At 34.6% G+C, this 23,535-nt stretch overlaps 1 protein-coding gene across 18 annotated transcripts in view; it reads left to right on the top strand.

The window, feature by feature from the left end:
• The window catches only part of FAM172A (family with sequence similarity 172 member A), a 511,553-nt gene that overhangs the window by 127,321 nt on the left and 360,697 nt on the right, over positions 1–23,535 (top strand). For all 18 annotated transcript variants that reach the window (XM_026454283.1, XM_026454281.1, XM_026454275.1 and 15 more), the window contains one exon: positions 22,033–22,098. In XM_026454283.1, the coding sequence (XP_026310068.1) occupies positions 22,033–22,098 (66 nt within the window). The remainder of the gene's footprint in view (positions 1–22,032; positions 22,099–23,535) is intronic.

Here is a 23,535-nt window from a genome sequence, read left to right as displayed (position 1 = left end):
TTTCTTTCTTTCTTTCTTTCTTTCTTATACTTTAAGTTCTAGGGTACGTGTGTACAACGTGCAGGTTTGTTACTTATGTATACATGTGCCATGTTGGTGTGCTGCACCCATTAACTCGTCATTTACATTAGGTATCTCTCCTAATGCTATCCCTCCCCCCGTCCCCTCCCCACAATAGGACCCGGTGTGTGATGTTCCCCTTCCTGTGTGCAAGTGATCTCATTGTTCAATTCCCATCTATGAATGAGAACATGCAGTATTTGGTTTTCTGTTCTTGCGATAGTTTGCTGAGAATGATGGTTCCCAGCTGCATCCATGTGCCTACAAGGGACACGAACTCATCCTTTTTTATGACTGCATAGTATGGGGATATGGAGATATCCCAATATGAGTTTGAGGGACTTGATGAATGAATGTAAGGGGAGGATGAAGGAGGAGGCATTAAACACTTAGGCTTATAGACTGAGCAGTTAGATGGCTGGTAGTTCCATTTGTGGAGCTGATGAACAGAATGGAGGAGGAACAGCTTAGAACATATACAGATGGATTCAGTTTGAACGTACTGAGGCTCTTCAATAATTGTTTGAATATTTAAGGTGCCTGAAAGATCACTAGGAGGAGATACCAATAGTTAATTGAATACATACAAGTCTGATTCTCTAGTGAGTTATTCAAGAATCTGGTTATTGGGAAGAAAGGGTGGGATACAATAAGGACTCTTCATTAGACCAGATAAAAGGAAAATATGAGAACAACTGATTTGAAGCAGTTATAAATGGAGGACAGCTGGGAATAGAGAGCAACACCTTAGGAAATGTTAATAGAAAGTTAGAGGAATGAATATTTTCTCAAAGATATGCCGAGCAAGTAGTCACTTCAAAAGATTTTTTAAAACCTTTTAGAATTTACCCCACAAGAATGAAGTATGAAAGGTTTAAAGGGGAAAAATGTAGTTGAGATGGAGATAATTTTAGTGAAATTTAAGATGTAGTTCTGACTTAGGATATGAATCCAGGGTAAATGTCCTTTGGTTCTAATTAGACCACTCATTGCCATTCATTCATATCATAGTCTCTTTAATGTAAAGATGTTGGAGTAGCCCTTTTAGGTTTAGCCAAACTGACATTATTGAATAATATTAAACTTTAATTATTAAGAACTTTTATTTTTCTTTCTTCTTTTCTTTGGTCTGACTCTTCCTTCCTGTATTATTCCTCCCCGCTCCCCCACCCTACTCCTTCTAGGAGGCGGCTAGGATGCAAGTAGAGTTTGGATAAATAGGACATTAACAGGGAAAGCTATCCTTTTCTAAGTAGTTAGGTAACTTACAGAGTGGATCTTTATTTTAAACGATTCTAAGTCCCAAGGTGATAATTTTGTCTACATTTAATTTTAATAGGATTCAATAAACAATACTTAATGTTATGTTTTTCTTAGTGAATATTTTTGAGAAGCATTAAGTAATTTAAAAATTGATTGATTAAACTGTGATAGATCCACACAATGGAATGTTGCTATGACTAGTAAAAAAAAATGAAGACAATCTCTATTACTGACAGGGGAGTTCACCAGGATAAATTTTTAGGTGATAAAGTAACACAGCGCATTTAGTCTGCTGTAAGAAAGAGGGAATAATAAGACAACATTGTGCAACAGTGCGTTTAGTGTACTGTCCTTTTTAAGAAAGAAGAGAAAATAAAAATTTTATATGACTGTATTGGCTCAGAGAAACACTAAAAGGATGTATAAGAAACGAATATTAAGATTTCCTGTAGGGAGTAGAATGAGGGTGAATACAATGGAGGAGGACAGGGGTGAAGGAAGTGAGACTTCTTAATGTATATCATGTTATATTGTTTTCATTTTTAAATTTTGAATTTCACAATAGAGAACTTCCTTTTTAAAAGATTGTTTTTCGTATAGTTCTTTATAAAAAGTGTCACATGTCTGCAGGCACTACCAATTAAATTTTTTTCATTCATTCATTATTCATGTATTGTGCACCTGTATTGTGGTCAATACTACAATGAAGTAGGATATAATTCTTATTTATAAGGTGCTTATAGTTGAATAGGCAAATGAGAATATGAGATAATCATGATAGAATGACACATGTTAAAAGAAGGGCACAGAATTCATTGGCAAAGTCAGTAAAAACTTCAGTTAGGGTAGTATTTGACTTGAGTTTTGGGGAATTGAAGAAAATGGGGAAGTTAAGATAATTTTATATAGGGGGTAAACAATGGCACAAACAACAAAATATGGCATTTACTTCAGTTGTCTTGATTTTGGCAAACAACAGTGGGTGAAAATATCCTAAGTATAGTTGTAGTCTTTCAACATTTTAAGAAATTAAAGTCTTTTGATGAAAGCAACTTGCTATTACCCTATTTGTCATCTGCTGCATTTTTATTGAACTAACCTGTGGCTAAAGATGCACTGTCAGTAGCATCTGAACTAGAAATGTGAACAGTTTGAGAAATTTTAAAATAACTTTTTGTTTTGTTATATTTTCACACTTATATATATGGTTCCTTGTAATTATGTAATATTCCTGTATTATATATTACTTAATCTTCTTCTGAAACATTTGCATATTTTTAAAACATTATCCCCCTTTACTACTAATATATTTGTGTATATTTCTTAAGAACAAGAATGTTCTCTTTATAATATAATTATCAGAATCAAGAAATTTTCCATTAATAACATTGTTCTATAGATTATGTTTAAATTTTGCTGATGTTGCATAATATACTTAATAAATAGCTACTTTTCGTGAAGTACAGGATCAAATCCAGGTTCACACATTGCATTTAGTTGTCATGTCTCTTTATTCTGTAACAATTCCTTATCTTGTCTTTATCTTTCGTGACCTTGACATTTTTTGAGGAGTACTGGATATTTGTAGAATGGCTCTCAATTGGAATGTTATATGTGTTTTCTCATGATTCGATTCAGGTTGTGCATTTTTGGCAGAAGTACTTTCGAAGTGATCTTTTATCCTCTAAGCATGATATCAAGAGCATGTGATTTTGATCTGTTCCAATATTGGTGATGTCTTTCAGATCTCACCACAAAAGTACTATTATTTTTATCTTTGTAATTAATAAGTAATTTGGGGAAGATACTTGAAACTGTGAATCTTTTGCCTACTAATTTTAGCATTCATTGATTTTATAACTATATCATTTCCTCTGTATGTGTTAATTGGGATTCTACTGTGAGGAAGAGCATTCTTCTTCCCTTTTATTTTATTTATATCATTATGGACTCATAGATTCTTGTTTTATTTAATAGGTGATATGATCCATTGCTGCCATTATTTTGATGCCTAAATTATCCCAGATTTAGCCAGAAGGATCCTCATCAGGCAGATTTTTGTGTTCTTTTGATATGTATAAGCCACTCTTTCAGTATTTTCTTAATTTTTGGTACAAGAAATACTTTTTAGGTTTATCTTGTACTTTCTGTGCTCCAGGTCTTGAATCGGTGTTTTCTCCAGTGAGCTCTGATTCTTCTTAGTGGAGAATTGGATACGGATGGACACACACACACACACACACACACACACACACACACACACCCCTACACCTCCACAGCCATGAACAGCATAATGATGTTTAGGTCAACAATGGACCACATATGTAAGGTGGCTCCATAAGATTAAAATATTGTCTTTTTACTCTACCTTTTCTATGTTTAGGGGTGTGTGTGTGTGTGTGTGTGTGTGTGTGTGTGTGTGTATTTGTTTTGTTTTGTTTTGAGATGGAGTGGCACTCTGTTGCCCAGTCTGGAGTACAGTGGTGCAATCTCGGCTCACTGCAACCTTTGCCTCCTGAGTTCAAGCGATTCTCCTGCCTCAGCCTCCCAGGTAGCTTGGGGCTACAGGCTTATGCCACCATGCCTGGCTAATGTTTGTATTTTTAGTAGAAGTGGGGTTTCGCCATGTTGGCCAGGCTGGTCTTGAACTCCTGAGCTCAGGTGATCCACCCACCTCAGCCTCCGAGAGTGCTGGGATTACCTGCATGAGCCACTGTGCCCTTCCCTGTTTAGGTATATTTAGATACAGAAATACACCATTATGTCACAATTGCCCACAGTATTTAGTACGGTGTCATGCTGTACAAGTTTGTAGCCTAGGAGCAGTAGGCTATACCATGTAGCTTAGATGTGTAGTAGATTGTGCTGTCTGGGTTTCTGTAAGTACAATCTTGATGTTCACACAGCGACAAAGTCACCTAATGATGCATTTCTCAGAATATATCCCCTTCACTAAGTATTGCATGACTGTTTAGACACATGCACATGCAAACACCTGCCCCACCCCAAGATTTGTGCATTGCTAGTGATACCAGTGCTTTTAGGCCCTCGGCACATATATTTGTGTGTCTGTGCATGTACATATATGTATATTCACAGTTTTTGCTTTCTGAAGATAGATAAATTTAGAAGTAAATAAGATGCAGATATATATATATACACTTATATCCATTTTATCTGTATATGTGTGTATGTGTAGTAGAAAATAGGAGTACATACTGACATCAGTGCAAGGAATTTTTAATTTAATTTAATTTTAAAACTCAGAGGAAGCCCTGAAACAGAAAAATGAGACCTGACAAAGGAGGAAGAAATATAGGTGATTTTTCTTCTGCCTTCCTCTCATTGCATTCCCACTATCACAGCCCGAAAATATTGAAGGGAAGATTACTTTTTTTTGTTGTTTTTGAGATGACCAGGACTCTTCTATTCCTCTTCTTGGCCAGTAACATGAAATGGATGCTGAATTACCACTCCTAGCAATGCGAAGTGACTAGGTAATGTTTTCTATTTGTATCTGGAGAGGTAAAGTTGGCTGTTAGGAAGGAGTAGAGACTGGAGGGGCTGTGGAAGTGGTGTACTCTGCAGACTTCAGTATTTTATTCAGTGCTTCTTTCAGTGGAAGTACTACAGATGTTCAGATTATCTAGTAATGAACTTCATTACTTATTGTGAGATGAGTTAACTTTGGATTTAATCATGCTGGATTTTAGCTGCAGTATTTTTACATATAAACAGTGAATAAAATATCATAAAATACCCAAAATTAAGCTTGGGCCTGTTCATATTAGCTACCCTTTCACCCTGAAATCTAAGAATACCATGTACATTAAATATTTTAGTCTCAAACTTATGGGACTGAGAAATATCCAGAAAGAATTGGGAGGGTAAATGGAAAATCATCTGTGTTTCAGGCATCTCTTTTAGAGTCTGTTTCTGTTAATGTATTAAAAAATGATTTAAAATAGTTAAAAACCAACAGAAATTTGTTGAGTACATTGTTCTACTTGGTTTTGTTTGAGTTAAGATTAAGTAAAACTACAGTCTTTCTTCTCAAGGAACTTACATCAAGCAGAGGAAATAAGACTTAAATATAATAATCAGGACTGGGCATGGTCGCTCACGCCTATAATCCTAGCACTTTGGGAGGCTAAGATGGGTGAATTACTTGAGCTCAGGAGTTTGAGACTAGCCTGGGCAACATGGTGAAACTCCATCTCTACAAAAAATACAAAAAATTAGTCAGGCGTGGTGGTACAGGCCTGTAGTCCCAGCTACTTGGGGAGCTGAGGTGGGAGGATCATTAGAGCCCAGAGGTCAAGGCTACATACAGTGAGCCGAGATCATGCCACTGCACACACTAGCCTGGATGACAAAGTAGAGACCCTGTCTTAAAAAAAAAAAAAAAAGAAAAAGAAAGAAAGAAATATGACAATCAGAAAAGTAAAAGCTAGTGAATAATTATTTGCTGAGTAGACTTTGGATGACAAAGGAAATCAGAGAAAGGCAAATGTTTTAGGGGAAAAACTATATGAAGGTGGTATGCCTTAAGCTTATTTTTTAAAACATGACTATATTGGAGAGCTAGAGGCATATTATCTTTTGGATAATAGAACTGTTATTCAAATACCTTAAAATAAATATTTAAAATGCTTGAAAACATTAAAAAGGTTAACAAAATATTTTTTAAAAATAGATTTTAAGTAATACCAAATGAAATGTATATAAATCAAAATTATAGTCAATAAAGTTAAAATTCAACAGCCTACTTAAATAGAAGATTAGACATAGCTGAAGGGAGAATTGAACTACTAGAAGATAACTTATCTCAATAAAATTACTTAGTATATAGCTCAGAAAAATTTTAAAAAGATATGGAAAATATGAAAGAGAGCTTATAACAAAGATAGTAGAATGAAGATCTTTAGCATGTATTTAATAGGAGTTCTAGAAAAAGAAAGAGTAAGGAAATATTTGAAGAAATATTATCTGTGAATTGTCTTGAATTGGTAAAAGATTCAGGAACTACATTGAGTCCTCAGGATGATTAATAAAACTGAATGTACACCTAGGTATTATAGTGAATCTTTGGCACATCAAAAGCGTAGGGAAGATTATAAAAGCAAGCAGATAATGAAGCCTGATTATCTACAACCTCAGCTAGACTGACAGCTGAAACATTAACAACTGTGGATACCAGAAGACACCAGAGGAAATAACTATTGATCCAGAATTGTATGCTCAAATAAAACCATAATTCAAAATTAGGTTCAGATACATATATTTTCAGACAAAGGCTGACAGTTTACCTTTTGCTAAAGAGCTACCAAAGAAGCAAACTGAATTAAGAAGAAGAAAGTAAGTGAGATGCAACTAAGAAGGCATGCTGAGCAGTGGAATTGGTAAGCCTGTGAGCAGTGTAAAGGAGCTTTAGCTATATAAAGCAGCAACAATAATAAACAGCAAATACAAAACCAAGGTAGAAAAATATGCTATTTAAAAATAACATGAAGGAGGTAAGATGCATTAAAAAGATGGGGTAGATCTCTCTAAAGTCTTTGAACTATTCAAGAAAAGAAGAGAGGGATGAATTTTAGATGTAAGTATGCTAAATATTCATGTTAAAACTATAAGGATGTCACTAGAGGAATAGAACTAGAATATATCACTTTTATACCAGAGAGTGAGAAATAAAGAAAACTTAACCTATTAAAAGATAGGAAGAGAAAGAAAGAAACATAGAAAAAGCAAGATAAATAAAAGGTACCGGATAAAATGATTCAGTAACTACAAAGAATTAAACTTGCCAGCATGAGTTAAAAACAATAAAACAAAATTTTAATATAATATAGAAGACATTCATCTAAAACGTTAAGAACAGGAATAAGTAGAAAGTAAGCCTAATTATGCATGCAGGGTTTTTTTGTAAAAATATCAAAATTTGATATTTTTCAAGGGTGGTTATTTAATATTTGAGCATCAGTATTTGCTTTTTTTGGTTAATCAATAATAGTGATAAAATTTCCCATTTTGTAAAATGTAAAATTAATCTGTAATATTAAGTTGAATATATAGGTTTCACTTGCTTATTAACTTTTAGTATTCATAGAAACGCTACATTATGTTGCTGGTGTAATATGAAATTTGTTTCCATTGAACCATAGTATACTTCTTGGCCCTAAAGGTAAATATTACATGTTGTGAATGCTCCTAACATACAGCACTGGGGATAAACACATTTTAAATCAGGTCATTGCTCAAAGCTAAAATCTTCTACCAATTGCAGTTGGTCTGTTTAGAGTTGAAATGAGTAAGACTGGTTTTTAAAAAGCTGTAAATTTTTATTTCCTGTCACTGATACATATTATTTTACACATTTATGGGGTACTTGTGATACTTTGTTATATGCATAGAATGTGTAATGATCAAGATAGGGTATCTGGGGTATCTGTCACCTTGACCATTTCAGTATGTTAGGAACATTTTAAGTACTCTCTTCTAGCTACTTAACATGCAGTATGTTATTGCTAACCATAATTGCCCTACTCTATTATCAAACATTAGAATTTTTACCTTCTATCTAACTGTATGTTTGTTTCCATTAACTACCATCTCTTCATCCCACCCCAAACCCCCAACCCACCCGTTCCAGCTACTGGTATCTATAGTCTTGGTACATTTTATTTTTTGTAATATAGAAAGAATATTTTATGTATTTTTAAAATTATGGATTCAGGGGGTACATGTGCAGGTTTGTTACACAGGTATATTGCATGATGCTGAGGTTTGGGTTTCTAATGAGTTCATCACCCAACTAGTGAACATAGTACCTGATAGGTAGTTTTTCAACCCTGACTTTCCCTTCTTTCCTCCCTCCCTCCCTACTTTTGGATTCCCTAGTGTTTATTGTTCCCATCTTTGTGCCCATGTGTACCCAGTGTTTAGCTCTCACTTATAAGTGAGAACATGTAGTATTTGGTTTTCTGTTTCTGCATTAATTCACTTAGGATAATGGTCTTCAGCTGCATCCATGATGCTGCAAAGGACGTGTTTTCATTCTTTTTTCTGTCTGCATAGTATTCCATCGTGTATGTGTACCATATTTTCTTTATTCAATCCACACTATTGATGGACACCTGGGTTGACTCTGTCTTTGCTATTGTGAATAGTGCTACAATAAACATATGAGTGCAGGTATCTTTTTGGTAGAATGATTTATTTTTCTTTGGTTGTATACACAGTAATAGGATTGCTGATTTGAGTGCTAAGTCTGTTTTTAGTTCTTTCAGAAATCAACAAACTGCTTTCCACAGGGGCTGACTAACTTAATTCCCACCAACAGTGTATAAGTGTTCCCTTTCCTCTGCAGCCTCACCAACATCTTTTATTTTCTAACTTTTGAATAACAACCATTCTGAATAGTATGATAAAGTATCTCATAGTGGCTTTGATTTGCATCTCTCTGGTGATTAGTGATTTGAGCATTTTTTTCATACTTGTTGGCTGCTTGTGTATCTCTTTTGAGAACTGTTCAAAAGTGGACCTTTGCCTACTTTTTGATGAGGTTGTTTTTTGGTTGTTCAATAGTTTAAGCACCTTATAGATTCTGGATATTAATCCTTTGTCAGATGCATAATTTTAAAATAATTTCTTCCGTTCTGTAGATTGTCAGTTAACTTGGTTGACAGTTTCCTTTGTAGCACAGAAGCTCTTTAGTTTAATTAGGTCCCAATTGTCAATTTTTGTTTTTGTTGCATTTGCTTTTGAGGACTTGGTCACAAATTATTTGCCTAGGCCACCATCTGGAAGAGTATTTCCTAGGTTCTCTCCTAGGATTTTTAGTTTGAGGTCTTACATGTAAGTCTTTAATCCATCTTGAGTTAATTTTTCTATATAGTAAGAAGTAGGGGTTGAGTTTTATTTTTCTGCTTATGGTTAGCCAATTTTCCCAGCACCATTTTTTGAATAGGATATCCTTTCCCCGTTGTTTGTTTTTGCTGACTTTGTTGAAGATCAGTTGGTTGGTGGTGTGTGACTTTATTTCAGGGGTCTTTATTCTGTTCCATTGGCCTATGTACCTATTTTTGTACCAGCAGCATGCTGTTTTGTTTACTGTAGCCTTGTAATATGATTTGAAGTCAGGTAATGTGATACTTCCTGCTTGATTTTTTTTTTCTTTTTCTTTTTTTGCTTAGGATTGGCTTGACTATTTGGTCTCCTTTTTGGTTCCATGTGAATTTTAGAATAGCTTTTTCTAATTCTGTGAAAAATGACATTGATAATTTGGTAGGAATGTCATTGAATCCATAGATTGCTTTGAGCAATATAAATATTTTAATGATATTGATTCCTCCAACTCATTAGCATGAAATTCTTTTCCATTTGTTTTTGTCATCTATGAGTCTTTCAGCACTGTTTTGCAATTCTCTTTGTAGAGATCTTTTGCCTCCTATGTTAGGTGTATTTTTAGATTTTTTTTGGTGGGGGGGTAACTGTTGTAAATGGGATTGCATTCTTAATTTGGTTCTCAGCTTGAATGTTATTGGTATATAGAAATGCTAATTTTTGTGTGTTGATTTTCCATCCTGAGAGTTTGCTAAAGTCGCTTATCATGTCTAGGAGTCATATGGTGGAATCTTTAGGGTTTTCTAGGTATAGAATCATATCAGCAATGAAAAGAGATAATGTGACTTTCTCTTTTCCTATTTAGTTGCTGTAGTAGTCCATTCTCACACTTCTATAAAGAAATACCCAAATCTGTGTAATTTATAAAGGAAAGGGTTTTAATTGGCCTTAGGAAACTTACAGTCATAGCAGAAGGCAAAGGGGAAGCAAGGACCTTCTTCACATGGCAGCAGAAGAGAGAAATTCAAGCATGTGAGAGCACAGGAAAAACTCCTGTTAATGAAACCATCAGATCTTGTGAAAATTCACTCACTGTCATGAGAACAGCAAGGGGGAAACTGCCCCCCATAATGTAATCACTTCCCTCCCTTGAGAGGTGGGGATTACAATTCGAGATGAGATTTAGGTGGGGATACAGAACCAAACTATATCAGATACGTTTTATTTCTTCCTCTTGCCTGATTGCTCTGGCTAAGACTTTCAGTACTATCTTGAATAGGAGGGATGAGACTGAACATCTTCTTAGGGAGAATACTTCTAACTTTTGCCTGTGCAGTATGATATTGGGTGTGTGTTTTTCATAGATGACTCTTATTATTTTGAGATATGTTCCTTCGATGGCTAGTTTGTTGAAGGTTTTTATCATGAAGAATGTTGGATTTTAATGAAAGCATTTTTCTGTGTCTATTGAGATGAATGATCATCTCAGTAACAATAAATAACAAAAAATGTTTTTTGTTTTTAATTCTTTTTATGTAATGAATCATTTTGCATATGGTGAACTATCCTTGCATTCCAGGAATAAAGCCCACTTGATCATGGTGAATTAACTTTTTGATGTGCTGCTGGTTTCGATTTGCTAGTATTTTGTTAAGGATTGTTTGGTCTCTGTTCATTAGGGATATTGACCTGTAATTTTCTTTTCTTATTGTATCTTTGCCAGGTTGGGATAGGGAGTTAGGAAGGAGTCCCTCCTCCTTGACTTTTTGTAATAGTTTCAGTAGGATTGGTACTAACTCTTTGCATATTTGGTAGAATTGACAGAATTCAGCTGTGAATCAATCTGTTCCAGGGCTTTTTTTGGTTGGTAGTTTTTTTAAATTACTGATTCAATTTCATTACTTGCTATTGGTCTGTTCAAGTTGTTGTTTCTTCCTCATTCTATCTTGGGAGGTTGTGTGTTTCAGGGAATGTATCCATTTCCTCTAGATTTTCTAGTTTGTGTGCATAGAGATGTATATAGTAGTCTCTGAGGATCTTCTGTATCTCTCTGGGATCAATTGTGATGTCATCTTTGTCATTTCTGATTGTGCATAGATTTATTTTCTTTCTTAATCTAGCTAACAGTTTATAAAGTTTATACATTTTATTTATCTTTCAAAGAACCGCTTTTTTTTTTTTTTATTTTGTTGATCATTTGGATGGTTTTTTGGGGTCTCAATTTCATTTAGTTCTGCTCTGATTTTAATTATTTTTTTCTTCTACCAGCTTTGAATTTAGTTTGTTCTTGTTTTCCTAGTTCTCTTAGGTGCAAGGATAGGTTATTAATTTTGAGATTTTTCTATTTTCTTTCTTTCTTTTTTTGAGATGGAGTCTCGCTCTGTCCCCCAGGCTGGAGTGCAGTGGTGCGATCTTGGCTCACTGCAAGCTCCGCCTCACAGGTTCAAGCCATTCGCCTACCTCAGCCTCCCAAGTATCTAGGGCTACAGGCATTCGCTAGTACGCCCAGCTAATTTTTTGTATTTTTTTAGTAGAGACAGAGTTTCATTGTGTTAGCCAGGATGGTCTCAATCTCCTGATCTCGTGATCTGCCCGCCTCAGCCTCCCAAAGTGCTGGGATTACAGGCATGAGCCACCACACCTGGCCAAGATTTTTCTGTTTTCTTGATGCAGTCATTTAGCACTATAAACTTTCCTCTTAATGCTTTTGCCACTTCCCAGAGGTGTGTGTTGTGTCTCTATTTTTGTTTGTTTAAAAGAATTTTTTGATTTTTGCTTTAATTTCATTGTTTATCCAGAAATCATTCAAGACTTTTATGTAATGATTTCCATATATAGTTTGTGTGGTTTTGAGAGTTGCTCATGGTGTTGATTTCTATTTTTATTCCACCATGGTCTGAGAAGATGTTGCGTATGATTCATTTTTTATTTTATTTTTTAATTTAGTTTTTTCAAAAAATTTACCAAGACTTTTTTTATGACCAAGCATGTGGGAAATGCTGAAGTATGCTCTGTGTGGAGATGAGAATAATATATATTTTGTTGTTGTTGTTGGGTGGAGTTTTCTATAGATGTCTATTAGGTTCAATTAATTAAGTGTCAAATTTAAGTTCAGATTTTTGTTTGTTTTCTGCCTTGATGATCTGTTTAATAACTTTTGTGGGGTGTTAAATTATTCTCTTATTGTGTGGCTATATAAGTCTTTTCTTAGGTCTGGAAGTAATTGTTTTATAAATGTGGGTGCTCCAATGTTGGGTGCCTATTTATTTGTTGAATAGAACCTTTTATCATTATGTGATATTACTTTTTGTCCTTTTTATTGTTAAAGTCTATTTTATCTGATATAGGAATAACAACCTCTGCCCTTTTTTGTTTTTACTTGCGTGATACGTCTTTCTCTATAGAAAGATCTTTACTTTGAGAAAGATCTTTCTGTATAGATAGATCTTTACTTTGAGAAAGATCTTTCTGTATAGATAGATCTTTACTTTGAGCCTTTGTGTGTCATTACATGTGAGATTGCTCTCTTGAAGACAGTAGAAGGATGGGTCTTGTTTTTCCATTCAGTTTGCCATTCAATGTCTTTTAAGTGGAGTGTATACACTGTTTGCATTCAAAGTTAATATTGATATTTGAGGTTTTCTTTCTGTGTGGTGTTGTTAGCTAGTTGCATGGTAGTCTCAATTGTGTAGTTGCTTTATTGGGTCTATAGGCTATGTGCTTGCATGTGCTTTTGTGGTAGCAAGTATCATTCTTTCATTTCCATGTTCAGTTACCCCATAAGCATTTTTTAATAGTGATCAGTTCCTTTAGTGATTGCTTGTCTGGGAACAACTTTATTTCTCTTTTGTTTATGAAGCTTAGTTGGATGGGATATGAAATTCTTGGCAGAAATTTCATTTCTTAATGCTAAAAATGGGTCCCCAATCTCTTCTGGCTTATAAGGTTTCTGCTGAGAATCTGCTGTTAATCTAATGGGTTTTCTTTCATTGGTGATGTGATTCTTTTCCATAGCTGCCTTTTAAGAATTTTTGCATTGACTTTGGATAGTCTGATGACTATGTGTCTTGGGGAATGTCATCTCGTATAGTATCTTGCAGGAGTTCTCTGGATTTCTTGTATCTGCATGTTGACCAATTTAAGCAAGATTAGAGAAACTTTTCTTAATTATATCCTCAAATATGTTTTCCTAGTTGCTTACTTTCTCTTCTCACTCAGGAATGCCAGTAAGTCATAGATTTGGTCACTTTACGTAATCCCAAATTTCTTGAAGGCTTTATTCAGTTTTTACAATTATTTTTTCTTTATTTTTGTCTGGGTTGACTTGGAAGGGCTCGTCTTTGAGCTCTGAGATTCCTTCTTCTGCTCGATGTATTATGTTGTTAAGACTTCCAATTGTATTTTGAAATTCCTGGCTGGGCACAGCGGCTCACGCCTAGAACTACTCACGTTAGAATTATGTGAGTAGTTCTAACACTTTGGGAGTCCAAGTCGGGAGGATTGTGTAAGTTCAGGGAGTTCAAGACCAGCCTGACCAACATAGTGAGACCTGGTTTCTACAAAAAAAAATTTAAAAATTATCTGGGCATGGTGACATGCACCTGTAGTCCCAGCTGCTTCGGTGGCTGAAGTAGGAGGATCACTTGAGCCCGGGAGTTTGAGACTGCAGTGAGCTATGATCATGCCACTGCATTCCAGCTCGGGCGACAGAGCAAGGCTGTCTCAAAAAGGAAAAGAAAAAGAAATTCCTGTAGTGAGTTTCTCTCTCTCTCTCTTTTTTTTTTTTTTTAAGAGATAGGGTCTCCCTATGTTGCCCAGCTGGTCTTGAACTCCTGGGTTCAAGAGATCCTCCTGTTTTGGCCTCCCAAAGTGCTAGGATTACAGGCGTGAGCCACCACACCCAGCCCCCTGTAGTGAATTTTTCGATACCAGAAGTTCTATTTGGTTCTTTCTTAATATAGCAGCTGTGTCATCTTCAGTTTCTGAATTGTTTTTCCGATTTATTCGTGTTGGATTTCAGCTTTCTCCTGGGTCTCATTCAATTTCTTTGCCACCCATATTCTGAATTCTCTCTCATTTCAGAATTTTTATTCTGGTTAGGACACATTGCTGAGGAACCAGTGGGATCATTTAGAGATGATGAAACACTGGCTTTTTGTATTGCCAAAGTTCTTGCACTGTTCATTCTCATCTAAAGAGCTACTTCTCTTTTTTTTTTTAGTTTGCTATAATTTGGATGGGGCGTCTTCATTTGGTATTCTTTTTTCCCTTGTGGGTATGACTGTGGTATGTATTGTTTGTGATTGATTGGATTTGTTTCTGGGTGCTTTAAGGGTGCCAAGGCTCTATATGGGTTTCTTGGATATAGATAGGTTTGTTAACTGGCTTCTCAGATGTTGCTTGTTTTAGCAATGTGATTTTGTTTGGTCGTGTATTTTAGGCTACAGTCAGTAGGTAGCACTTAATTTTAAGAGCTGGTTGTGGGTGCAGGAGCAGAGGCAATGGAGAAGTGTGAAAAGCACCCTCCCCTAGTCAGTGTTCACCTTCAGTAGGGGTGGAGCCACTGCAGAAACTCAAGAAGTTGTCTCTTTAAGTCCATGCTCATAAACCCTGGCAGGAAAAGCCTTTGCTAAGTCCACAACAGTGATCTGAGAAAAGGGACAGGGAGGCAAGAGATTACTTCCCCCATCCTTGTCCATTCAGAGGCTTTGGTGGGTGATTCCTTCAGCAACTGGCACTATTCTTGCATTTCCTTTGACCCAGGGAGGACTTTGGCAGGATTCACTCCCTACTCCTTCAGTGGCAGACCATGCCAAGGATTAGATTTCTAAGAGTGAGATCTGCCTCCCTTCTGCTCCTGAGACTTGATGGGGCACTATCCCCTATTTTTGGTATATTTTAAATTGAGGAATCCAACCAATTATTCAGTTACATACTGAATACAAAGATCTTGAAGCCTCTGCCTCTCAAAATAAATGGTATGGGGATTTTAAATTGTATTTTTATTAATCATAATGAGCAAAGTGAAACTGAGTAACACAGAATAGATGGAATAAATATTGTATTTTTGTTTTATTTATTTATTTATTTATTTACTGAGATGGAGTCTTGCTCTTGTTGCCCAGGCTGGAGTGCAATGGCACTATTTCAGCTCACTGCAATTTCCGCCTCCCAGGTTCAAGTGATTCTCCTGCCTCACCCTCCCAAGTAGCTGGGATTACAAGCATGCACCATCATGCCTGGCTAATTGTGTATTTTTAGTAGAGTAGAAACAGCCATGTTGGCCAGGCTGGTTTTGAACCCCTGACCTCAGGTGATCCACCAGCCTCGGCCTCCCAAAGTTCTGGGATTACAGGTGTGAGCCACCATGCCCGGCTAAATATTGTGTTAAAAGCGGAAGTTTATCCTCAAAATATTTTTAAACTTTCAATATAGTAAGAGCTTATAATATCAAACTTCATTTACATTTGTGATGTAGTGTGATAAATCAGATTGCCTGTTCTGACTCCTTTGGGCTCATTTGTGAAATCAGGGCTTCCTAAGCAAATGAATAATGTTAAAAGAAGATGCTTATGTAAAAGTAAACTATTTTCAACTGTTTTGTAAGTATCCATTTAATGTAAACATGATGTATGTAATTATTTCAAGCAGAAAACAGAGTATTATTATCACTTAAGTATACTTATTATAAATGACTTAATTTCATTCTACCATTTAGAACCAGATTTCTACTAGGCAATGATTTATTATCCTAAGGCTCTTTACAAATTGTTTCTTTTCTTTTTTTGGTTGTGGGGAGAATCAAACCCCAGTGTTCCACGTAACAGGTAGGTATACTTACTGCTATATAAGCACGGCAAAAAGGGTTTATTTTTAAATATTTTAAGCATTTAAAAGTTATTTTTCTTTTAAAATGTTTCATATGTTTAAAAACTTTTTAAAAATATTTCTTTTAATGTTTTAGTTCATATTTTACTAATTCAGGTACTTACTGAGTCTGTTTTCTTGGTTGAAAGAGGCAAAAAAATTTTACAGGTATATTTAAATATTTTAGAGTTTCTCTTTTGGTTCAGTTCATCCACGTGTACATTTAAAGTCAGGATTCTCTTAGCATTGACGTGTCATCTGTAGGGATGGGTATGACTGGTGATGTATGGGTATTGGTGTTTTATGTCTTGGGCTGATGTTCTTAATCTCCTAATAGGCCTAATATAGACTTTGTTTTTTAATCTTATGTAGTTAATAAAGTTATAAAATAAAAATTGTTATTGCTATGAATCAATAAGTCCAAATTTAATTTGTTACTATTGAGAGATTTTCTTCTGAGGAAGAAAGAATGAAAGCTTGAATATCTGGTAATAAAATAAACTTTGTTTGTGTTTAGTTAAAATATTTATATTATTTACCTTACCTATGTGGTAATATATATTATGTATTACATTTTATTTCTCAAAAGGATCTGTAGTACCTTCTAGGAGGCTTCTTAATGTCACTTTTCCCCACCTCCTTAAATTATAACCAGCTAGAATAATTTCAGTGCTGTTACTGGACTAAAGGTTATCATTGCTGGCTTCTTATTTAATTAAAGACCAGAAGTAATGCTGAGATGAATGAGGAACATGATAAGCATATAGTAAGTGCTTAATAAATGTCAAAAGTAAATTCATAGTAGGATGAATATAACCCTTCTGTTGGAAGTGTTCCATGGAGAAGTGATTTTTATTATACTTCATTTTCTTTATTTCTGTGTTTTATTTCATTGATCATCCCTGCTGTCCTTTTAACAATTTTCTTTAATCCCTACATGCAGAAACTCAGAGCTAGAAAAATTAGAGTCAGACTCTAATTCCTTGAGGGCATTACTGTATTAGTAGTCAGGAGATTTATTCCATGAATATATAATCTTAAAATTATTTTTCTGTCACTTTCACTGTGGATTCACTTAACTTTTATCTTTATGGCAACTTCTTAGGAATCAGAAGAAATCCAGGAAAATTGCCAGGTGTAGTAGATTTTTCTTTCCAGTGTTTCTTTCAAATGACACTGGACACTACACTTCTTCATGTGTAGTACAAGTACCTTATAACAGTATAATCAGTTCTTCTCTCTTGTCACTTATAACATTGCTGACATTCATTCTGTTTATCTGTAATCACAAAATGCATTGTTGCTGTTATTATTTTAAACAAACTGTTATCTGTTAGATCAAATAAGAATAATAAAATATTTTATTTTACCTTCATTTCTTTCTTGTCTAACACTCTTGTTTCTTTGTGTTGATCCAAATTCCTGACCCCTGTAATTTTTGTTTTCTCTGAAATAAGTTTTAACGTTTCTTGTGAGGCAGATCTACTGGCAAAAAAAAAAAAAAAAAAAGAAAGAAAAGAAAAGAAAAAAAATCCCTAAACTTTTATTTGCCTCAGAAAGTCTTTATTTCTTCTTCACTTTTTGAAGGTTAACTTTGCAGGATACAGAATTCTGGGTTGGTGGTATTTCTTTCAACACTGAGTAATTCACTCCTCTGTCTTCTTGTTTCCATAGTTTGTAAGAGAAGTCCAATGTAATTCTGATCCTTGTTCCTCTGTAAGTAAATTTCCACCCTTCCCCACCAGCTTCTTTTAAGATTTTCACTTTGGCAAGGTATAGGTTTTTTTGTTTGTTTGGTTTTATTTATCCAGCTTGATGTTCCCTTCACTTCCTGGATCTGTTATTTTTTGTCTGTCATTAATTTTGGAATATTCTCAGCCATTATTGCTTCAAATATTTTCTGTTTCTTCTGTCTTCTCCTTCTTGTATTATCATTATGCATAAGTTACACCTTGTGTGATTGCCCCTCTATTCTCTGATATTCTGTATTGTCTTTTCATTCTTGTTTTCTCTTTGCATTTACATTTTGAGCATTTCCATTAACTTATCTTCAAGCTCATTGAGTCTTTCCTTGGCCGTGTCCAGTCTACTAATCAGCCTATCAAACCCAGTCTTCATTTTTGTTACAGGGGTTTTGATCTAACATTTCCTTTGGATTGTACCTTGGTTTCCATGTTTCTCCTTACGTTACCCATCTGTTCTGTATGTGGTGCACTTTTTCCAGTAAAGCGTTACCATATTACAGTTGTTTTAAATTCCTAGTCTGATGATTCCACTATCTCTGCCGTATCTGAGTCTAGTTCTGATGTTTGGTTTGTCTCTTCAGATCATGGGGGTTTTGTCTGTCTGTTTTTGCCTTTTAGCAGCCTGGTAATTACTTGTTGAAAGCTTGATATTATCTATCAGGTGAAAGGAACTGAAGTAAATAGGTCTTTAGTGTGAGATTTTATGTTTATTTGGCTAGGCATTAGGTTGTGTTTATTGTTTGCTTGAGCTGCATGTCAGAGGCTTTTTGTTTTTGTCTCCTCTGTTGTCTTTGGGTTTTTCTAGCGTCCTTAAAAAGGGCCTGAATCTTAGAGTTATTTTAGTTGTAATCCCCTGGTGTTTTATAGGAACTCTATTGATATGATGGTAACTTAGGGTAGATGGGGAGATATTCTGTAGTCCTCTCTTAGGTCTCATCTCTTAAGTGAGCTGGAGTTGGGCATTTCCCTTCCCCCCACCCAGGTCAGCTAAGTTCTGATAAAATAGTTTCTCTTGAACTATTTCAGGCATTATTAAAAACAATAGAGAGCTCTGGAGTATTTTTAAATGGTTACTTTTTCCCTTCCCCAACCAGAAACAAGAGAGAGTTTTTATGTAGTCTTCATAGTGAGAACCTAGTAGCCCTCCTGGAATAGAACTCATAAAAATTTGTCCACGCCCGCTTAAGGTTGAACCTCCTCCTAGTTTTTAACTCTTAAGCTAGTCCACACCCCGCCAGCAGTTCCTCCATTGCAGTTTAAAGTGTTCTTACATTAGTACTGGCTTCAGCTGAGGTACCCTGCAAACTGATTTTATATCTGCTTGTCTGGTCTCTCCATTTTCAGGGAAGCAGTTTGCTCTGTGGCCTCATTTCTCTGATGGATCTAATCAGAGTTGTTGACTTTCAATTTTTTGAGCCTTTTTTCTTTTGTAAGGTCAGTAGTACCTACTTCCAAGCTCTATATACATCAGACCAGACAACGGAAGTTCTCTGTTTCTTATTAGAATGAAAACATAATTTTAGAGCCTGCGTAGTCTCTTAAGCCTTTTCTTTTCCATCTATAAACACAGCTCCCAGTGAACATTTGAACACAGATGACATTTGGAAAGAAATACTTTTTTCATCTCCTTTTTGAAATTATCTTTTCATTTTTTGATTTTTCTAAATGCAGAGTGCAGTTCTATGCAATCTGGAAGGCAATGAATGAGTCCTTGATGCTTTCTTCCTAAGCCTTGATTTAGCAATTAGAAAACTTTTTTTTTTTTTTTAAATCTTGAACTTGTATCTCCCTCAAAAGATGTAGACAGGATGGACAGAGAGGAGAATTCATGTACCAGTTTAAGTATCTTCTGTTTCCCAGAGTATCCTGTGAATACAAGAAGGAATACAGGTAGGAGACCGAAATTATAGTGTTCTATAAGTAAATGTGTAACAGACAGGTAACGATATTTGAGTAGTATGTTAGACAATGATATTCAGTCATGTCCAGAGGAAAATAGAGGTTGAGACACTGCCATACCTTGGAGGGTTGGGATGAGGCCGTGAGAGTTACCTGGAGGAGTTGACATGTGATCTTTATTTTGGAGGATGACTAGATCTGAGGAGAGCATGCTGAACACGGAGAATTGCCTATAAGATAGACGATTTCATCTATGGTTGCTTTTTTCCTATGTTAAGAATTTGGAGATCAAAGCAAATTAGGCAAGTTAGGTAGTGTTTCCCTAACTCTTACTTGATATATAGTTTTATTACTTGGTTTAATATGTTACAAATTCCAGACTTGCTCTATCGTGTATTTCAAAGCTAAATAAGCAATTTTTGAGTTTTGGATTATTTCATATTATCCTGTAGTATAAACATTGAGGATTAACTGATGGATCTAGTAAGAGCTGTTGACTTTTAGTTTGTTCAGCTTTTTTCTTTTTGTAAGGTCAGTAGTATTTAAATTTTTAAATCTCAGATTATGTGTCAAGTATTTTGCATGGTGGTAGAATTCATTTGGATTAAGTTTCATTGGTTTTGTTGTTACTTCAAATGTAAGGATATTTTGTGATTTCATAGAGAGTAGAGTATTTTCAGAAATGTTAAACCATTCATTTTGCCAATCTTATTTAATCTATTTCTCTTAAAAGCAGCAGGTCATTATATAACTTTATATGTATGTTTAGTCTGAACCTCCACATTTTTAGTTTACTCTTATAAGTCTGCAGTACCACTACCTCCCAGTGAAAGTATAATCAACATAATTTTAACTGCTATGTTGAAACATAAGAATATATTAGTTTAATAACTAGCATTTTATTACCTAGTTCTAACGTAGTATCATAGCTTTTGAAGTTACTGTTACCAGCCAAGATAAAGCTGTTCTAGCATACATCTAATATACTGTTTCTAAAATGAAATGAATACGTATACATAGAAGAAAGAATTTTGGACTCCTTGAAGAAAGCAGGATAAAGAATCTATTTTAGATTACGAATACAGCACCAAAGCAATTGACATCTTAATTTTCTAAAAAAATCATCCTGTGATTTTGTTTCATAAAATTTGACTTTTAATTATGTTTCTGCTAAAATTATTCTCTGAGGTATTTTGCATAGATAACTTAAGACATTTTGGAGTGAAGAAACATTCCTTAAAGTGACCATTAGTACCACCTATTTAATATTTGTTTTATTGATGTCTCTTTCCTTACTCTTTGCCTTCCTTAATAGAAATAGTATGTTAATTTTCTTTTGCTGCTGTAACAAATTACTATAAATTTAGAGGCTTAAAGCAACATGAATTTATTATCTTAACAATTCTGTAGGTCAGAAGTCCCATATGAGTTTCACTGGGCTAAAATCAAGGTGTGAACAAGCTGTTTTTAGGATCTAGGGGAGAATTTGTTTACTGCTTATGAGGGTTGCTGGCCAAATTCAGTTCCTTGCAGTTGTAGGACTGAGGTCTCATTTTCCTACTGCTGTAAACTGAAGGTTGTTACACTTTATAAAAGTTGCCACATTTCTTGGCTTGTCTCCTTCCTCCATGTTGAAAGCCAGCAATAGCCAGTTGAGTCACTTTGCATCTCTCTGACCCACTGTTCTTCTGTAATCTTCTACTTTTAAAGACATACACCACCCAGATAATCCTAGAAAATCTCGCCATTTCAAGGTTCTAAACTTTAGTTATATCTGTTGATTCATTTAATATGTAACGTAACTTATTCACAGGTTCCAGGAATTAGAACATGGACATCTAGAGGAACTGTGCTTCTTCCTGGCATAAGCAGTGATACTGACAGGTCCCTGACTTTCTGGATGAGTTTTCCTTTTCTGTTGAGAATACCTCTGACTTTTTCCTCCTCGATTCAGTGAACACAAAAGAGGTGTTGAGATTCAGAGTCACTAAGGTGCCATTAATATATTAAATATAATGCCTGTAGGAAAATAATAGGACAAACAAATTTTAGAAACACCGAAAAAAGAAAATATACTTTTAGAGTATTCTCTTGAAAAAGAGAAAGTCATATATATTTTTATTGATGTGTATTAATTGGTCCCAACCCTTAATACAAAGGTACATAGTTATTCATACAGCAGCAGGAAGTAAACCATTATGGGTAATTAAGACTCTCTTAATATAGTATAAAAGCATTCCAAGATGAAGAGATGCTTACTCAGAGCAGTAACTTGCAATCATTTACCAAAATTTATGTCAGTTTTGATAATGGATTACATTGGATCTTAATGTGTTATTTCTTTCCTACTTAGATCATCACGAAGTATGTATATGAGCTCCTGGAAAAGGATTGTAATTTGAAAAAAATATCTATTCCAGTAAGTCAAATTTTAAAGAAATGTTTATTTCCAAGTAAAATAGTTTTTAATTCAGAAGAAAACTTTAGTTTTGGGTTGACTGTGATAAGTTTAAATGTTAAGGTTTATTGTGTTGATAGTGATAATTTTAAATGCTTATTAGTATACCTCATATCATTCTGCATAGTAGTTCTTATAAAGAATACTCTTCAGTATAAATGAAAAAAGTACCGATTTCTAGTCTCTTTGAAAATGATGACTCAATTAAAAGGATTACCCTTACCTGTACCCTTTCTCATTTCACTGGAATAATTTATTTTTATTTATTTGTAGTAAACCAGTGAAATTTTTGTTACATTAAACATTCACTGTCTCTTTAAATATTTCTTGGTTTTTAAAAATATGTCTTATTTCTACACATAGTATGTTGTTTCCTCTACACATTCCCAAATTCATTCCTGGTGCATCCTGTTTCATAACACTGCTCCTTCCCTTTTTGGCAGAACATTTTTTTGAATTTTGCACATTTTGCCATTTCAGAGTGAAAAAGTTTGAGATTTGTTCTCAGACTCAAATTGTCAAAAAAAAGAAAAAACACAAACCCCTGTTTTTAAAATGTAAACCACAAAATATTAAGCTTTAAAACGAAGAGATTGTAATCATGTGTGAAATGGTGGTTGGACTAGATTGGAGGATCTTTGCTGTCCCTGATGACTTTATGATTTTATGATATATAAGAATCTGGGATACTTGCTGAAAGTAATTAATTTAAGGCACACTTTGCATATAGATAATTTTGTTTGCATGAAATGTTGCATGAGTTTAAAAAAGTTTTTGGATAGTGCTATTTTATTATAAATTGGAGGGTTTGAGGATTTCTTAATATTGTCCCTCTCCAGAACTGATTCTGTAGTTCCTTTTTTAAAGGAAATCTTTTTATTTAATTTTCTGTAAGTAACCTGAAGTACAAGATCACGTTATTAGTCACTCACTCATTTATTCATTTATTCAACATATATTTATTTAAATGTTTTTTAGGTGATGGACACTGTTCCAAGTGCTTATGATGGATTAGTCAATAAAATATTATTCTGTGTAACAGCTACATCAACCCTTGGTTTATTTGGAAACTTTTCTTCCTTTAAAGTCAAGATTTTAGTACCTTTCTTTGAATGAATATGCCAGTCTTTTTTGGATTTAAACTTACTGTTTTACTTTTGACTTTAGGCCTAGCATTTTACTTCATTTAAACTATATGTTGAAATTTGGTCTTCTGGAAAGTCAGGATAGAATTTTGCCACTTTGCCCAGTTTTCCTTTGTTGTTAATTTTGTTTCTTTCAGAGTTTCTGAAGAATGATATTTAAAGAGCATTAGGTTAATTTATTGATACAGCACAATTAATATTGAGTCTGTTATCTCTATAATGCTTCTAGTTCCAGGGAACCCTTAAACTCACT

This window comes from Piliocolobus tephrosceles, chromosome 4 (assembly GCF_002776525.5).
Source record: "Piliocolobus tephrosceles isolate RC106 chromosome 4, ASM277652v3, whole genome shotgun sequence".
Lineage (NCBI taxonomy): Eukaryota > Metazoa > Chordata > Mammalia > Primates > Cercopithecidae > Piliocolobus > Piliocolobus tephrosceles.
This window is presented reverse-complemented; position numbering and strand designations above follow the sequence as displayed.